Source organism: Camelina sativa, chromosome 9 (assembly GCF_030686135.1).
Source record: "Camelina sativa cultivar CO46 ecotype springtype chromosome 9, ASM3068613v1".
NCBI classification, from domain to species: Eukaryota; Viridiplantae; Streptophyta; class Magnoliopsida; order Brassicales; family Brassicaceae; genus Camelina; species Camelina sativa.
In genome coordinates, this window is record NC_141888.1 from 39,354,039 (window position 1) to 39,369,910 (window position 15,872).

Genomic DNA, 15,872 nt, shown 5'->3' on the forward strand with positions numbered 1-15,872 from the left:
AAATATCCAATATATATATTATAAAACAAAAAATTTTAAATAACCTTCTAACAATCGAAAGAAGTATATTTACACTGATTTGCTACTGCCATCTCGGGTTTGAAAGCGAGACTAAGGTGGTCGTCGTTTACCAACCAAGATACATATGTAAGTAGTTTTAGAAAAAATAACTCATACTATAAGTAAACATTATCTCAGCTTAAATAATTCGGCATTAGATGTTATTTGATCACCGATTAGCACCTAATTTTTAAAAAAAAACATTCGGGTTTTTGAATTAATAACACATTATATTCGTGAATATACGATATTCGTGAATATACGGAATGAGAGTTCTTTTTCATTATGTGATTGGTATTAAATGATACACATCATATGATCTCACAAGTCATATATAAATATGCAAAATACTGAATCTTGTACGCAACACACTGGAGATAGTATGAGGAGAGACAAATAGAGTCTTGTCTTGAGAATTGGTTTGGTCTATCTCCTTAGAAAAATAATACTAGCTTTAATGGAACCCACGTTCTCCTCTCTGTCTCTCTCTCCCTCTCTTTGCAATTTCCAAGAAAACATTAAAATAAAATCACAACAACAAGTTTAGTTAGTACTAGAATTAAGTCTTTCACTCGTTTTACCTTCTCTTAGTTAGCAGCATTACATTAGCTGTTTCTTCTACTTCCATCCCCTCTCTCTCTCTCTTCATATTTTTGTTGTTTCACGTAAAGTCAAACCCAATAAATCTGTTACAGCCCATCTTCTCTCTCTCTCTGCCATTTTTCTGAACATGAATACAACCTTCTCATGCTCTGATTCCTTTCTCATTGCCTAAAAAAGAACAAGAACAAGAATCTGTTCTTGCTTCTTGTTAGAAAAGATTCAACTCACAATACAAAGATGGAGTTCAAAAGAGACAATACTGTCAGGTTCTAGATTTTTCATCTTTTTAACAACATTCACTTTTTTTTGGGTTCTCTCAATGATGGTAAAAAAAGTTGGCCAATCCCAATAAAGTTTTGATCCTTTTTAAGTTTTTTTTTTCATTCTTTTATACTAATTTATATCGCAATAAAGTTATGAATATGTTTTTCTAATCTTTTTATTGCATTAGTACATTATTTTGTAATGATTCGTTCTTGATCTTATTTGTTAAAAAACCCAACTCTGTTCTTGATTTTATTGTGACAGATTCTATGGAGACGAGAAACAAACCATAGAAGTAGGAGAGAAGAGAGTGCCATTGTTCAAAACAACAACGGCTCCATTTACAAAACCAGAAGTACCAAAGAAGAGCAAAACCCGTTTGAAAATCCCAAGATTTGGCAGATTCAAAGTGTTTCCAGAGAACTTCGAGATCGAAAGAGACAAGATTCTAGATCCTGGTGGTGATGCAGTGCTCCAATGGAACAGGATTTTTCTCTTCTGGTGTCTTGTTGCACTTTACGTCGACCCTTTGTTCTTCTTCCTCTCTTCAGTCAAACGCGTTGGACGATCGTCTTGTATGACTACAGATTTGAAGCTTGGCATCGTCATTACTTTCTTCAGAACATTAGCGGATTTGTTCTATGTTTTACACATTGTGATCAAATTCAGAACAGCTTATGTTTCTCGTACTTCTAGAGTGTTTGGTCGTGGAGAACTTGTGAAAGATCCTAAATTGATTGCTAGAAGATACTTGAGATCAGATTTCATCGTTGATCTCATCGCTTGTTTGCCTCTTCCTCAGGTATATATATATTTTTGCAAATCTTGAAATCTTGAATTTGTTACCCGTGTGGCCGCACCACTTGGTGAGGTCCACCACTGACTAGTTGGGACCGGACAACCAGGGGCCACATGATTTAAATTTCTTCTTAGACTTTTGTTTATGTTAATAGAGTTTGATTATTGTTTGCAGATTGTAAGCTGGTTTATTTTGCCATCAATCAGAAGCTCTCATTCAGATCATACAACAAATGCTCTAGTGCTCATAGTTCTTGTTCAATACATTCCTCGCCTTTATCTTATTTTCCCTCTTAGCGCTGAGATTATCAAAGCTACCGGAGTTGTTACAACCACCGCTTGGGCCGGTGCTGCTTACAATCTCCTCCAATATATGCTTGCTAGTCATGTGAGTTTGACTAATGAGAAACTACATATATTAAGTCATAGTTTACTTATATAGTAGGCCCTAAGCTTCTAACTATAGAAGTGTATTAGCTTGATGCTCAACTTATGTTATGTTATGTTCTTCTTATGTTTTGACATTTTTGTGTTGTGTGTAGATTCTAGGTTCGGCGTGGTATCTATTGTCAATAGAACGTCAAGCGACGTGTTGGAAAGCAGAATGTCATAAAGAATTAGGGCCTCCAAAATGTATTACGGATTTCTTTGATTGTAGTACATTGGATCATCCGGATCGGAATAACTGGCAGAATGTAACCGTTGTCTTTAGCAACTGTGATCCTTCGAATAATATCCAATTCACATTCGGTATTTTCGCGGATGCTCTCACTAAAAACGTGGTTTCTTCACCTTTCTTGGAGAAATATTTGTATTGCTTATGGTTTGGACTACAGAATCTAAGGTAATTCATTCAGATCAGTCATTTACTCTTCTTTATCATCTCTTTGCTGATTCTCCTAACACAGCTTTCTTGTTAAAGTTCTTATGGACAAAATCTTAGCACAAGTACTTCAGTTCTTGAGACCATGTTTGCTATCCTCGTGGCCATCTTTGGTCTGGTTTTGTTTGCTCTTTTAATAGGAAACATGCAGGTAAAAAACATGAATCTTCTTTTGTTTTATTGAATAGAGAACAATTGTTTTGTTGATTTTTATTTTGGTTGATGTATATATTATAGACGTATTTGCAATCGATCACGGTGAGGCTTGAGGAGTGGAGACTGAAGAGAAGAGACACAGAAGAATGGATGGGACATAGGCTACTACCACAGAATCTAAGAGAACGAGTGAGGCGTTTTGTGCAGTATAAATGGCTGGCGACTCGAGGTGTTGATGAAGAAACCATTCTTCATTCATTACCTGCAGATCTTCGTAGAGACATCCAACGACATCTCTGTCTCGATCTTGTTCGTCGTGTAAGTCTATTCACCACTCAACTCAAAACACATTCCAACTGGTTCGGTTGTTATGTTGCACCCCTTTGGTCTGACTTGTAAGTTCTTGAGATGATTTTTCAGGTACCGCTATTTGCGCAAATGGATGATCAATTACTAGATGCGATATGTGAACGTTTAGCATCATCTTTAAGCACACAAGGGAACTACATTGTACGTGAAGGTGATCCAGTAACCGAAATGCTCTTCATCATCCGTGGAAAACTCGATAGCTCGACGACAAATGGAGGCAGAACAGGTTTCTACAACTCAATCACACTCAGACCAGGAGATTTCTGTGGAGAAGAGCTTCTTGCATGGGCGTTGTTACCAAAATCAACAGTTAACTTACCATCCTCAACAAGAACCGTGCGAGCTTTAGAAGAAGTTGAAGCCTTTGCTTTACAAGCAGGGGATCTAAAATTTGTGGCTAACCAATTCAGGCGTTTACATAGCAAGAAGCTGCAACACACATTCCGTTATTACTCTCACCAGTGGAGAACTTGGGCTGCTTGTTTCGTACAAGTCGCTTGGAGACGGTATAAGAGGAAACTGTTGGCAAAGAGTCTTAGCTTGGCTGAGTCATTCTCTTCTTATGATGAAGAAGAAGCTGTAGCGGTTGCTGCAACCGAGGAAATGATGAGTCATGAAGGAGGGACACAGAGCTCTAAAACTCGTCATCATACGTCTAATGTGAAACCACATTTCGCTGCAACGATACTTGCTTCGAGGTTTGCTAAGAACACAAGGAGGACGGCTCATAAGTTGAAAGATGTTGAAATACCAATGCTGCCTAAACCTGATGAGCCAGATTTCTCAGTGGATGATTGATTTGATTATATAACCGTTTTTGATTTAACTTTATGTGAATCTTTTTTAAGTTAGAAAAAATCACTTTGTTAAAACTCAAAAAAAAACTTTGCTGCATTAAGTAATTCAGAAAATGTTCAGCAGTTTGTATAAAAAATACAGAATAATCATCTGACTATTTTTATTCAGACATCATTAGGTTTGGTCTCAGAAGCTCACTAGATAAGTTTTGTTTGATCCTATCAACTTTCACATGATTTGTATTAATGCCATTATTGAGATTCACACGTCTCTCTCTCTCTGGCTCTAAAAAAATGCTTTTCTGTTTCTGCCGACACTTTCTCTTCACGTTTTGACACAGATCCAGACGAGCTCAAGTCCAGACAAAATCATAATATTTTTTATTCTTTCTCGTTCTAGTTTTGTCGGATCAGAATTTAGTTATTAATTTTCATTTCAGATCAGAGAATGAAATAAGAAGATAGACATGTAAGTATGTAATAATGTATTGCTTTAGATTAAATAGGAAGTTCAATCAGAAACCAAAAAAACAGAGGAAGAGCTTTAGAGCCAAGCTCTTCTATCAGAGACATTAAGCAACAAGTTCCTGAATTTGGTAGAGATACTAGATACTCTATATATATATATATATAGGTATGACTATAAATGGTGGCTTAAAACACTAACCTACCAATGGTTAATCACAATGGAGAGAAGTAATTAACCAAAATTAAAAATCAATAAATGCCTACAAACTATGGCTACAACAATAGGTAATAGGAGTAGGAAACTTAACTGAATCTTGAATCATCATCATCTGCAGCTCTGAAGCTTCATCTCCTTCTTCTTTGGTTACTCAACTCATCTGCTCGCCTATGAGATCAAGACCCACAAGAAGAAAGGTGAGACCTTGGAACAACAGGAAGTAGAAATGCACTCCTTGTGAGGCCAAGAGACTCCTAACTGCTGCGGTGAGCAAAAGAAAAGCTAGCGCGAGCTCTTTGTGGAATATCTTATTCGTTTTCTTCACCGGTTGTTTCTTCTCTTCTTCAACTTGGCTTATCTCCAACAGCTCACTGTCTGAAACTCCTCTTAGTATTTGGTTTGGCACCTTCTTGGATTCTTTATCAGTGAGGCCCAAAAGATCAGATTCTGATGATCTTCCTGCTTTCTTTGTCACAATCCATTCGTAAGAGCTTCCGAGTTGGAATAGTCCAGATACCATCGCGTTGAACTTGGTGACAGACATTGTGTTCTCAAACAAGAGGTAAGGAACAATGAAAGGGAAGGACTTTGGAGCAGGAAGAATGTTGAGTAATGACATGAATATTGGTACATAGCAGATGACCCAAACAGGAAGCTCAGCTTCTGGAACGAACATGGTGATGGGAAGAATTACGCAGAACAATGTGAAGGAGTAGAAAGGAAGTATGAGTTTCCTTAGTAGGAAGAATAGAAGTATCAGATTTGCCTTCTTCCACATTGCAATCTAAAAGGAAGACAAGAGAAAACCATTACATCACTGAAATGATCACATGTTTTGTAACAAACAGCAGCTTTTTATTTACCTTAGAGGTCAAGATCGCTCGAAGACACAAGCGAAATAGCTGCATAGGTCCCGAGTGCCATCGATGTTGCTGCTTCTTGTATGCTTCATATGACTCAGGAACTTCACAAAGAACCTAAAAATTCTCTATACTTCAGTCAAATTTACACAAGGCTCTTCATGAAATTGTGACAAGAACACACAATATAATCATACCTTGACATCGTTAAGATATATGAATTTCCATCCATGGAGATGAGCCCGGACAGCTATATCCATATCCTCGACAGTTGTCCTTTCAAGCCAACCTCCAGATTCCTCAAGGGCTTTAATTCTCCATACTCCAGCAGTTCCATTGAAACCAAAGAAGTTCAAGAACACTCCATTAACCTGCTGCTCAACCTCAAAATGAAAACACAGATTGATGTTTTGGAGACGGGTCAACAAGTTCTCGTCTTTGTTCACAAACGCCCATCTAGCCTGAACCAAACCTAACTCAGGCTTCCCCTGAAATAACATTTAGCATTTACATGTTAGAAGCTTCACCTAAAATGGTTCTCTCATACTCTCATAACAAAACCAAACAGATTCACTAATTCACCTATCTACAGACCTTGAAATGTGGAACGGTTAGTTTAAGGAAATCGGAGTTAGGTTGGAAATCCGCATCGAAGATTGCAACAAACTCGTAAGCTTCCACATAATCACAGCTCATTGCAGATTTGAGGTTACCAGCTTTGTATCCAGTTCTAACCAAGCGATGCCTGTAAATTATGTTAACACCCTTTTGGCTCCATCTAGTAACCTCAGCTCTAATTAACTGCTGGATGCTTTCATCATCCGAATCATCTAGAACCTGAATAAGCATTCGATCTTTTGGCCAGTCAAGCTGGCACACAGCAGATATAGATTGCTCATATACCTAAACAAGAATAGACATTTATGTAACTTCATTAATCTAATTCAATAGTGAAGCACATTGTAACTATGTAAGAAGATATGAAACTTTGTTCTCCATACCTCTTTCTCATTGCACATTGGTATCTGAACAAGAACCATTGGATACTCAGATCCTGAACCTTCAACGTCATCATTTCGAAAGGGCTCCTCAACGATTCTAGGCTTAATCTTCTTAAACTTGATCCAAAAACAGCCTAAGCAAAGAATCAAACGATCCACAGACTGTACAAGGAACAGCACAATACAAAACTTGGAGAGAGCTTTGATTGGAGGAGCGATATAATCAGCTCTTAAACTCAACCAACCAACATAAAGCAGATGAAACAAGCTCTGGATCTCGAGTTTGCTTGTCGGGATGTGTAAATTAGGGTTCTTGAAGTAATGCCATCCTCGGTAGTAAGCAACTAATTCAAACCCAAGAGTGGCCAATGAAGCAGCTAAGAAGAGCTTAATGGCTGTGAAAAGCCATCTGTCTCTACCAAGTCTCTCAGAGCCAAGTGGATGAGTGAAACTGAGCCTTCTCTTGACAGAACCAAGGAGAGACCAGAACAGTGTGGCTAGCCAAGTGAGACACCCAACGGCTTTGTGAGCTTTAAGTAGCAAAACCCAAGTCACTTGCTTAGCGTTCTTGCCTCTACTCTTCTCCATTGGTTGAAAGGCACTGTCAGGTTCCTCAACTTCAACGATTGAGTAATTGGGATTCTCCATTTTCACCACTACTGGTGTACCTCTCCTCGTATCCTTCGCCCACAAATCTGAAAAATCAAACCTTGGAGCCATTTTGTTTTTTTTTGAAGGCACAAATCTCAAAGAAGAAGAAGAAGAAGAAGAAGTAGTTGAATCTCTTTGGTTAGAGCTAAGACCCAAATCTCAAAGTTTGTAAGATTTAAGCTAAACCCATCAGAGGAAACTTAAATGTAGTGACTTTAAGTGAGTAAATCTTCAGACTTGAGGGTTAAAGAAGAAGACTTTAAACAACCCAGATCCAAGAACTCGGATATCTAAAGACCCATTTTTGAACAACAGACAAAGAAGGAGCAACAGCTCAAAGGGGTCATTAATAGTGACCTGCGAGAGAGAGTAAAGACAATGAGTGGTTCGGGAAAAGAGCGAGATAGAGAGAGAGAAAGATTGATACTTGGCAATGGTAGATAAAGAGAGAGAGAGAGAGAGAAGTAGAAGAAAGGTATCTAAAGAAGTTTGTAATAAGATCACTTACACTTTCATGTGAATGTTTCCTCTTCAGCTACCCTAAATGATGGTTTCAACATGCAGATTCATCTACTTTTTTTTCCAAAATCAACAACACTTCATGAATCTTCCTCATAGAGTAGCATTTTTCAAAAAAAACAACTTTTAGAGAAAAAGCTAGAAAAAGAGGACAGATTGAAATGGTAGTGACCAACTTGATTATAATGGGCTACTAATCTAAAAAGGTTACAAAGCAAATATTTTAACTTTCGAATGAATTGTAATAAGATTATTATGTAACAGCTTGACAGAAAAAAAAAAAAGATATTGTAATAGTGGCAAATCTAGTATTAGGTTTTGAATGATAAAGATATAAGCCAAGCTAGGACGTGGCAATTGTATATTACCTCTGTGTGTACAGTTCATTTCTGTAGCTGATAAACATATATACTCAAAAACCAAACTGTTCATCAAATGGGCAAAAGCCCCAAATCACATGGAATGGAAGGTGTGGGGGGGGGGGGGGGGGGGGAGAAAATAACAAAAAAGATACGAAGAAAATAAAAACTTGCACTACTAACCTTGTTTAATATTATTCATAGGTAAGTTGATTATAATAATTTCCGAAATTTACTGGAAACATAAACAAGCATATATGAAAAATGGAAATGATATGAAAGATATTAATATTTGTTATCCCAAAATGAAAGTTAAGGAAGAAAATATGTAAGTCCTCAATATATTAATAGATTTTTCCTGATCTAATGTTTTTAAAATATATTAATTGATTTAGATTTTTTCTGATCTAATGTTTTTAATATATGTAATAATAAAATTATGTCAACTTTAAAAGACTCTTTCACATTCAGATTTATTGTTTGTTGTGTTTTAAGATTCTTGTATGACTTGATATAATTTGTATTCTCATCATATGGAACTTGTGTGTAAGGGGTTTACAAATAAGGTCTACTAGTCTATTTGATTTCATGCTTATGGATAGAGCCATCGAGATTTGCGAAGGAACTTCTTTGGAGAAGATAGACAGTTAAGCAACCTTGTGTACAAGTTATTGTTACTTTTGCGTTCAACTACGAAACTGCAAAGTTAGGTATAACAAGAACACTTAAATTAAGCACACAGTTGTCAATGTGTCCTTCATTAATCTTTTCATGTTATGAGAGTTTTGGGTTCATTGGGAAAATATATCAAAACAGAGAAATATAAATCGAAAGAATAACTTAACGGATCCTGAAGTTTCTATCTCATACGACTAATAAAGAACCAATCCTGGCTTTGTAAACTCTAGTTCAACCAGTAAGAACCCTAAATTTCTTCTAAAGTCTCCAGGATCCAACAATTTCTATATATCCTTCAGGCACCGGAAGTTGCAACGTCTAAAGCAATTTTTAACAGCATTATTGTTAAGTTAGAAGCTCCCTTTTCCGAACTATCAAGAGCCATGAAAAATGTTTGTGATTCGATTTCATTGAGCATCGATCATCTCAGTGTCTAAATGTTCTTTCTCCAGGGGTTTGGACTCAGTGTCTGACTGTTCTTTTTCCAGGGGTTTGGACTCAATGTCTGAATGTTCTTTCTCCTGAGGTATGAACTCTGTAGCAGCAGATGGAGATGGAGTAGTAACGTCCAAACACGAAGAATCAACAGCCAGATTTTCAACCACTGCATCTTCTTTCCCATTTGCTACTTCTTCTTGATGATCTGTTCCGGAATCATGCTCCATCTCCATAGAAGGGTTTGATTCAGAATCTACTGTATCAACCCTTACGTCAACTTCCTTTCCTTCTTCTTCAGACACTGGTACGGATTCTGACATTGACGACAATGATGATTCTTTTTCGCATTCAGGGTCTTCTGAATGTGAGATGATGCCGTTACACAGCGAGGACACATTCGTGTCATTTGCCTCCACCTCGGAACTTTCAACAGAGCCCTCTTGGCTAGATTCTGTGTTTGATGATTCAGTTTTCTTCTTATCTTGACCTTCTTCGGATCTAAGACTTTGCTGGTCTGGGCTGAACCCTGCACCAATATCAGATATCATTTTGTGTTAAAAGTTATTTCTCTTAATACAGTTCTAGTAAATTCACAAACTCGGCAAAAGAGTTATTGCTCTACCTGCTGTAGAGGAGCATGTATGCTCGCTGAGAAAGGACATCTTCCAGTTCAACGTTTTCCACCTGTGAGTATTTTCAGACGGGATTAGAAGAGTTTCCTTACAATTGCATCCTAGTTTAGGTCAATATATGTAACAGTGAAACATAACAACAAGAGAGTATAAAAGATGATTTTTACCTTCGAATCGTCTATTCTGTACCAGTTTCCACGAAAGTCCTTAATGTAGCATATGTAATGGCCGAAAAACGAGGCATTCAACATATCTAAATGCACAATCACAGCGTAGAGTTTGTATACATCTGATCCTTCTCCTCCACTGCTCATGTAAGGGCCAAGATCAAACGTCTCCGGAAAATTTATTCTTTTGTTGAGTTTACCGAACCTCCCACCCTGCACATATTTTCAGATTTCTTAGATAATCTATGGCAACGAGGCTAACTAAAAGCAAAAAGGAGGACAATGTAGCACAAACCTGGAATCTTTTTAAGGCAATTGTAAGAATATTTGGAGCACAACTAATTGAAAGGCGCTTGCATGCCTTCACATAGTCATTGCATCTGGAAAAGAGATAATATAGTTTGAGAAACACACTCCATTCACAGGATGAGCATATCAGCCATGTCTCTAATTCAAATTAAGGCTGCAGAAGTAATATTAAATACCTGTCACATTTGTATAGATTATCCCCCTGAAGCCACTCTTTGGCTGTGAACTGATCAAGACATTCCTCCAATGATACGGCATCCCCGTGGATCTCAACAGTTAAATCCATCATATTTTCATATTGGTCAGAAACATTACTGCAAGCAGTACACTTGACCTGCAAAATAACGAATAACAGCAATTGAGGGGAAAGTTCCAAAAAGAGAGAAGACAATAATTTAAAGCAACAGAACCAAGTTTCAAATATGAAACATAGATATGAAACTAAAGCAACTGAAGTAAGTTCAAACATCTTCAATGAAATAAACAAAGTGTGAGTGCCATCACGGTTGACAAAGAATTGGAACTGAGATCATGATTACACGCAGACCTAGGATATGGAAATCAGTCTTCCACTCAATTCATTATAAACCTCTTAAGAGTAGGTCGATAGAAAGATTAACCTGAATCAAACTTATCACCTAATGACTCTACGGTACAAACATAAAGCTAACATATATATTCTGAAAACACTTTTCATCAAGCTTGTATTAATTCAGAATTTGCAAATACAGTACCTGTGACTGAAGAAGGCCACCAAATATATATTGAATAAGTGTTGTTTCTTGAGCGCGAGGAGGCACCACTTTTTCTCCACCAAATTCATCGAGGCAAACAGATTGCATCATGTCAATTGCAAACCTATATCACATAAGTTTTCAAAGCATTAACTTACAGAAACTCCACACTAGGCTTACACGAACGAGGAACAACTGCTGACCTCATCAACTCATGAGCATCCTCCTGTCTCCCATACCCAAGATTTCCACCAATATTAGGCAACCGCGAAATAATGTTCGTTGGTGAAAAAGGATACCGGCTATAGTTTGCTCTGTCAAGATGAGTTTCAAATTCACAAAAGAAGCACCAATCATTTCGCCTACCTGTTAAACAAAAGATAGAAACCAATTACAGAAAACCAATGGAAGAGACAAAAAGCATTAAAATTCCTCTGATAAACAATTTACATTCTCTCTTGTGGCCTCTCTCCAGAAGGTATGCAACAAGAGGACGAGTCCACGAAAGGCATTGTAGAACCACATTGGCGAAACAACTGAAAGAGGATTGACATTAAAGGAAAAAGAAAATCATTTAAAAAGAATTGAACTCATTCAATGGGTGCATTAAAGCTGCACTAGAATCCAGATGAGCAAAAAACCTGTTTCCACAGTTAGTGAGCCCACAAGGAGCCATTATTGGTCTGTCCCAGTTAAAATAATTAACAAAACTTTCGTATGGGAAAAGAACCTGCAGAAGAATGAATACAAAAAAAAGAATCAGACTCTGCACAACCACAAACTATCAAGAGAGTGCCAAAAACATCAGATGAGTAAAAGAAGACCATTACATCTGTTGGCTTGAGGGCAACCTTGCTTTGGCTCATTTTAGGAACCAATGCAAGCTTAGTCTTCTTAGAAGCAGACATATTCCCAAAGAGAGAAGCTTTGAAATCGTGATCATCATCTCTTCCCACCGATGATGAGTCAGTACTCCGAAACACCTTACATTTTAGTTTATGTCCTGAGCTCCAATCTGACTTCTGGCAAGCCGCAGAGCTAGTGCCAGAGAACAAAACAAATTCCAAATATATAAAAAAGCACTAATAACCCAAAAATTCCAAACTTTCAAAAGCAAGATTGTTCTGTAAGAAACATTGGAAACTAACTAAAGAATCGAAAATTTCACAAGCAAAATTGTCTAATAAGGAGACATTATATCTAATAACAAACAATAGATGGAACTAAAATTCCTAAAAATCGAAACTTTCACAAGAAAAATCGTTCCTTTATCAATCTCCAGCTACATCTAAATCCAAACCCTAACCCTAAAAAAAGGGAGAAACTTTGAATCTTAACAACATACCAGTATCGAACAGATTTGCAACGAGAGCACTTCTTGGTAGTTTCCTTCCCACATACAGAGCATTCAGCCGTATCGGGAACCATGAAATCTCTGCGGTGGTCGCTATCGAAACCACCGGAGCCACCACCGACCTCGAAGTACTTTGCAGCTGTTTTTTTGACAAAGTAGAGAAGACCGATTGAGAGAAAGAAGAGCGTCAATACAAGCTGCGTGAAGAATTTTAGATCCACAGGTAATACAACTTCATGCATCTAATTCCAAATCGTGTCTCCTCCTTCTCTCAAACATCGATCTTCTTCTTCTTTGTTTCTCAGATTCGATTCGGAGATGCCAAGAGAATCTCCTCTGTTTTTTTCTTTTTCTTTTGCTCTGTGTTTGTTTAGTGCCTTAAGGAATTGAGAATGGGCCTTTAGCTCAATTAATTTACCTTTGGACACTTCTTTCCTTTTTTTTTTTTTTTTTTTTTTTTTTTTTTTTTTTCAATTTTGTCTTTTTTCTTTTCTCTAATTTAGTCAATTTTCAGTTATTATAGGCCAACTAATATTTTTTTGTAGATTTATTTACATTATAAGAAATTTAATTTTAATGATAATTAGACATAACATGTCTCTTTCTAAATAAAAATAAATTATGATATATATAAGAAAATGAGTTATGAGTAATAAATAATAAAAAAGCAAAAATAAATAGAAGCTTATTAAAGATAATGTGATAAATTTGGAAACAAAGCTTATTTTTGTGGTATTTGTGAGAATTGCCATTTTTTTTAGTTGTGACGTCACACCATATAAAGTTGCTTCAAGATCGATGTACAAAATATGTATAAACAATCCAATATAAGTAAAATTTGATAAAGTTTGAAGTAACTTACTCGGATCATACAACATACATAGAAAAACTCATACATTTAAACATGGCTACCATTGTCATTGTAGTACAATTAGACCGGAAGAGTCATGGCTACCATTGTTAAATTTTACCGAAGAAAAGAGAGTCAAACATTGATACATTTAAACATTAAACTCATACAGTTTCATTTGGTTTATAGGTTCACCTTGGAGCGGAACTTAAGAACACAACTTTTCTCTTCTTCCCAAATCAGCTCCAACCTGATCGATTCATTAGCCTTCACACAGTTAGCTTGGAGGAATCCTTTCCAGCCTCCTACCATTCTTAGTCTTTTACTTTTATCGTCCTCTAAATGCAGTTTCGTGGACCATTTCTTACCTTGTTTATCCAACAGAGTCATTTTAGTTTCTTTATCGATGCCATTCATCCTTGTAAAGGGTATTGGAAGACGCTGCAACACAGATTCACACAAAAAGATTAAGATTTTATAGACAATATAACAAAGACAATGCTTCTTTGGAGTGATGAAACTAACCAGTACAGAAGCTGAGACGTTGTAAGGTGTAAGAGTTAATGTCACAAATCGGTTTTTCGATGGTGAAGATGAAGCTATCCATCTCAATCTACGCTTCTTTTCATTTCTTCTTGAGCATTCCTGTGAGATTTTCTCGTCATGGCTACTCTCTTCATCGCTTTCCTGATCTCTCGAAAGAGACTCTACTTTGTTAGCTTCTGAGATCTCTTCTTCTTCTTCCCCCTCATTTGGGATCAAACGTAGAGTGAGAGTTCCTCTTTTTTTGATCAGTTTGAAAGTTATTATACTTCCAGCACTAAGGCCATTGGCACGACAGAAACTTTTCCATCCACGTTTGATGCAAAAAGTTCCGCACCACTTCTTTCGTTTCAAATCTAGAGTCCATGATCTGCCCTTTTGGTTCATCAGAATTATCTCTCCATGTTTTGTATATATTCCATTTTCCCTCATAAACTTCTTTGGAAGATACTGAAAAAATCATAACAATATTACAACATGAACGTTATCTAATTGAGAGTCAAAGAGTTTTTATTTTGGTTCAAATAGAGACAGTAGAATATACCATTGTGTCATAACGTAGCGACGAAGGCGCAATACTAGCCACAAAACAAGAGGGATCTAGTGAAGAGGACGACTCTGTGTCTCTTCTTGGACTCTTTTTCATTTTCCTCTGCCTTTGAATCTTCCCTGAAAAAGAAAGGAATGAAACTAAGCAAATATGTGCACATTTCTTTAATGTCAAGTGTCATGGTTAAAGATAGAGATCAGACAGAACACAACTCACCGATGTTGCTATCTTCATCGCTCTCCGGTTCTGTGGAAAGAGACACATCATTAGCTTCTTGTTTTGACTCTTTAGCTAACAAACGTAAAACACGAGTTCTTCCTCTTTGGATCAGTTTGAAAGTGACGGTATCTCCACTTTTAAGTCCATTGGCATCACAAAAATTGATCCAACCTCCTCTGACATAAATCGTTCCGCATGATGGCTTTTGTTTCATTTTTAAAGTCCATGATCTGCCCTTTTCATTCATCAGAACAATCTCTCCAGATCCAGTGACTACACCATTTTCCCTCACAAAAGCCTTTGGAAAAAGCTGAAGAAAAACATTACAATAAATTCAGACCCTAGAATGAGAGTTTCCTACTGGAGTTCAGATGAAGATCGAGAACTGTACCAATGAGTCATAACGTAGACTCGAAGGCGCGACGTTAGCCACAAAACAAGAGTCTTCATTTGGACTTTTCTTCTCCTTCTTCTTCTCTGGAAAAAGAAGAGAATCTAAGTGTTAAATAGTCAAACTGGTTCTTTCTACCAACAGATCCATATGAACACAGAGTCAGAACAGAACACAACTCACCGAGGTTGGTCTCCTCTTCTAAACAAGAACCATATCGAATCTCACAACAGCTAGGTCCCAATAGTGTCACATAGAAAGCCAAGTCTCTCTCTTGTCTGAAAATAACAATGTCGCCGATTCGAAGATTATGTGCAAGAGCGAACTCTTTCCAACCATCAGTGAGTCTTTTGCCATCTAACTTCACATTCCAGATTATCTTGGACGCGTCTGATCTTAGCCTTGCCGTCTTCTTCTGCTCATCTCTTCCTTTTATATACTTCAAGAAGAAGGCTACAGGAATTGTCTGAACCAACATGCAAATACAAAACCAGACTCATCTTTCTCAATTAGCTTCTCAGAGAGACAGACACAATATATAAAAAATGGTATTGAGAGAGAGAGAGAGAGAGAGAGAGAGAGTACCAAGTGGCTGTGAAATCCGGGAAGAAGAGGCTTGAAGAAATGTTTATTTGGCATCCCCAAAATCTTGCGAAGCTCTAAATCTCCCAAAGTCTACGGCACAGTTTCTTGGAGGAAAGAATTGTAACAACAATTCCAACTTGAAGACGACAGTTTATTTTAGTGTTCTTGAAACTCTGACAGCATTTATAACCATTGTCACTCAATAAGACCCTTCGATGACATTTTTTTAGGTAGATGACTTTAATATGAATATTTATTGTGAACCTTTTTTTTCTTATCTTATTATATCCATATACGTACTACTATTTTTTGTTTTTTTTTTAACTAATCCATATACAGTAAAACCTCTATAAATTAATAATGTTGGGACCAAAACATTTTATTAATTTAAAGTGATATTAATTTATCTATAAATTA

General features: G+C 36.9%; 3 protein-coding genes and 1 pseudogene across 6 annotated transcripts; 1 reads left to right on the forward strand and 3 right to left on the reverse strand.

Annotated features, from left to right (window-relative positions):
* Window positions 1–425: 425 nt before the first annotated feature.
* On the forward strand, window positions 426–4,105 carry LOC104713911 (putative cyclic nucleotide-gated ion channel 14). The gene is made up of 7 exons (XM_010431141.3): window positions 426–929; window positions 1,192–1,729; window positions 1,901–2,113; window positions 2,268–2,569; window positions 2,648–2,759; window positions 2,846–3,082; window positions 3,185–4,105. The coding sequence occupies exons 1-7, from the start codon at window positions 901–903 to the stop codon at window positions 3,929–3,931; spliced, it is 2,178 nt and encodes a 725-aa protein (XP_010429443.2). The 5' UTR covers window positions 426–900; the 3' UTR covers window positions 3,932–4,105.
* A 301-nt stretch (window positions 4,106–4,406) lies between these two features.
* On the reverse strand, window positions 4,407–8,201 carry LOC104713913 (putative xyloglucan glycosyltransferase 8). The gene is made up of 6 exons (XM_010431142.3): window positions 7,636–8,201; window positions 6,477–7,484; window positions 6,070–6,378; window positions 5,673–5,963; window positions 5,479–5,592; window positions 4,407–5,399 (listed from the first exon to the last, which is right to left on the reverse strand). The coding sequence occupies exons 2-6, from the start codon at window positions 7,194–7,196 to the stop codon at window positions 4,767–4,769; spliced, it is 2,067 nt and encodes a 688-aa protein (XP_010429444.1). The 5' UTR covers window positions 7,197–7,484; window positions 7,636–8,201; the 3' UTR covers window positions 4,407–4,766.
* Window positions 8,202–8,747: 546 nt separating this feature from the next.
* Window positions 8,748–12,719, reverse strand: LOC104713914 (ubiquitin carboxyl-terminal hydrolase 19-like; annotated as a pseudogene). Its single transcript, XR_015565988.1, has 11 exons — window positions 12,309–12,719; window positions 11,794–12,001; window positions 11,605–11,693; window positions 11,414–11,499; window positions 11,167–11,329; window positions 10,964–11,087; window positions 10,406–10,563; window positions 10,216–10,300; window positions 9,921–10,133; window positions 9,744–9,805; window positions 8,748–9,647 (listed from the first exon to the last, which is right to left on the reverse strand). The product of XR_015565988.1 is annotated as a ubiquitin carboxyl-terminal hydrolase 19-like (transcript).
* A 426-nt stretch (window positions 12,720–13,145) lies between these two features.
* Window positions 13,146–15,677, reverse strand: LOC104713915 (B3 domain-containing protein REM14-like). 3 transcript variants are annotated; one of them, XM_010431144.2, is made up of 7 exons: window positions 15,456–15,677; window positions 15,054–15,336; window positions 14,871–14,956; window positions 14,477–14,789; window positions 14,255–14,379; window positions 13,693–14,160; window positions 13,146–13,608 (listed from the first exon to the last, which is right to left on the reverse strand). In XM_010431144.2, the coding sequence occupies exons 1-7, from the start codon at window positions 15,507–15,509 to the stop codon at window positions 13,351–13,353; spliced, it is 1,587 nt and encodes a 528-aa protein (XP_010429446.1). In that variant the 5' UTR covers window positions 15,510–15,677; the 3' UTR covers window positions 13,146–13,350. The 3 variants fall into 3 exon arrangements, with proteins under 3 accessions (XP_010429446.1, XP_019085121.1, XP_087320902.1); XM_019229576.2 differs by having other exon boundaries at window positions 14,871–14,974; XM_087464776.1 differs by having other exon boundaries at window positions 13,146–14,160.
* Between the last annotated feature and the right edge of the window lie 195 nt (window positions 15,678–15,872).

What these genes read in the sequence shown, in the direction of transcription:
- LOC104713911 (XM_010431141.3), top strand. Translation starts at nt 901, where the DNA reads ATGGAGTTCAAAAGAGACAATACTGTCAG. An exon ending in AAAAGAGACAATACTGTCAG is followed by an intron (nt 930 to 1,191) that starts GTTCTAGATTTT and finishes TTATTGTGACAG; the next exon opens with ATTCTATGGAGACGAGAAAC. An exon ending in GTCTCGATCTTGTTCGTCGT is followed by an intron (nt 3,083 to 3,184) that starts GTAAGTCTATTC and finishes ATGATTTTTCAG; the next exon opens with GTACCGCTATTTGCGCAAAT.
- LOC104713913 (XM_010431142.3), bottom strand. Translation starts at nt 7,196, where the DNA reads ATGGCTCCAAGGTTTGATTTTTCAGATTTGTGGGCGAAGGATACGAGG. An exon ending in CAATGTGCAATGAGAAAGAG is followed by an intron (nt 6,379 to 6,476) that starts GTATGGAGAACA and finishes ATTCTTGTTTAG; the next exon opens with GTATATGAGCAATCTATATC. An exon ending in TAACCGTTCCACATTTCAAG is followed by an intron (nt 5,964 to 6,069) that starts GTCTGTAGATAG and finishes ATGTTATTTCAG; the next exon opens with GGGAAGCCTGAGTTAGGTTT.
- LOC104713915 (XM_087464776.1), bottom strand. Translation starts at nt 15,509, where the DNA reads ATGCCAAATAAACATTTCTTCAAGCCTCTTCTTCCCGGATTTCACAGC. An exon ending in CGATGAAGATAGCAACATCG is followed by an intron (nt 14,380 to 14,476) that starts GTGAGTTGTGTT and finishes TTTCTTTTTCAG; the next exon opens with GGAAGATTCAAAGGCAGAGG. An exon ending in CGCTACGTTATGACACAATG is followed by an intron (nt 14,161 to 14,254) that starts GTATATTCTACT and finishes TGATTTTTTCAG; the next exon opens with TATCTTCCAAAGAAGTTTAT.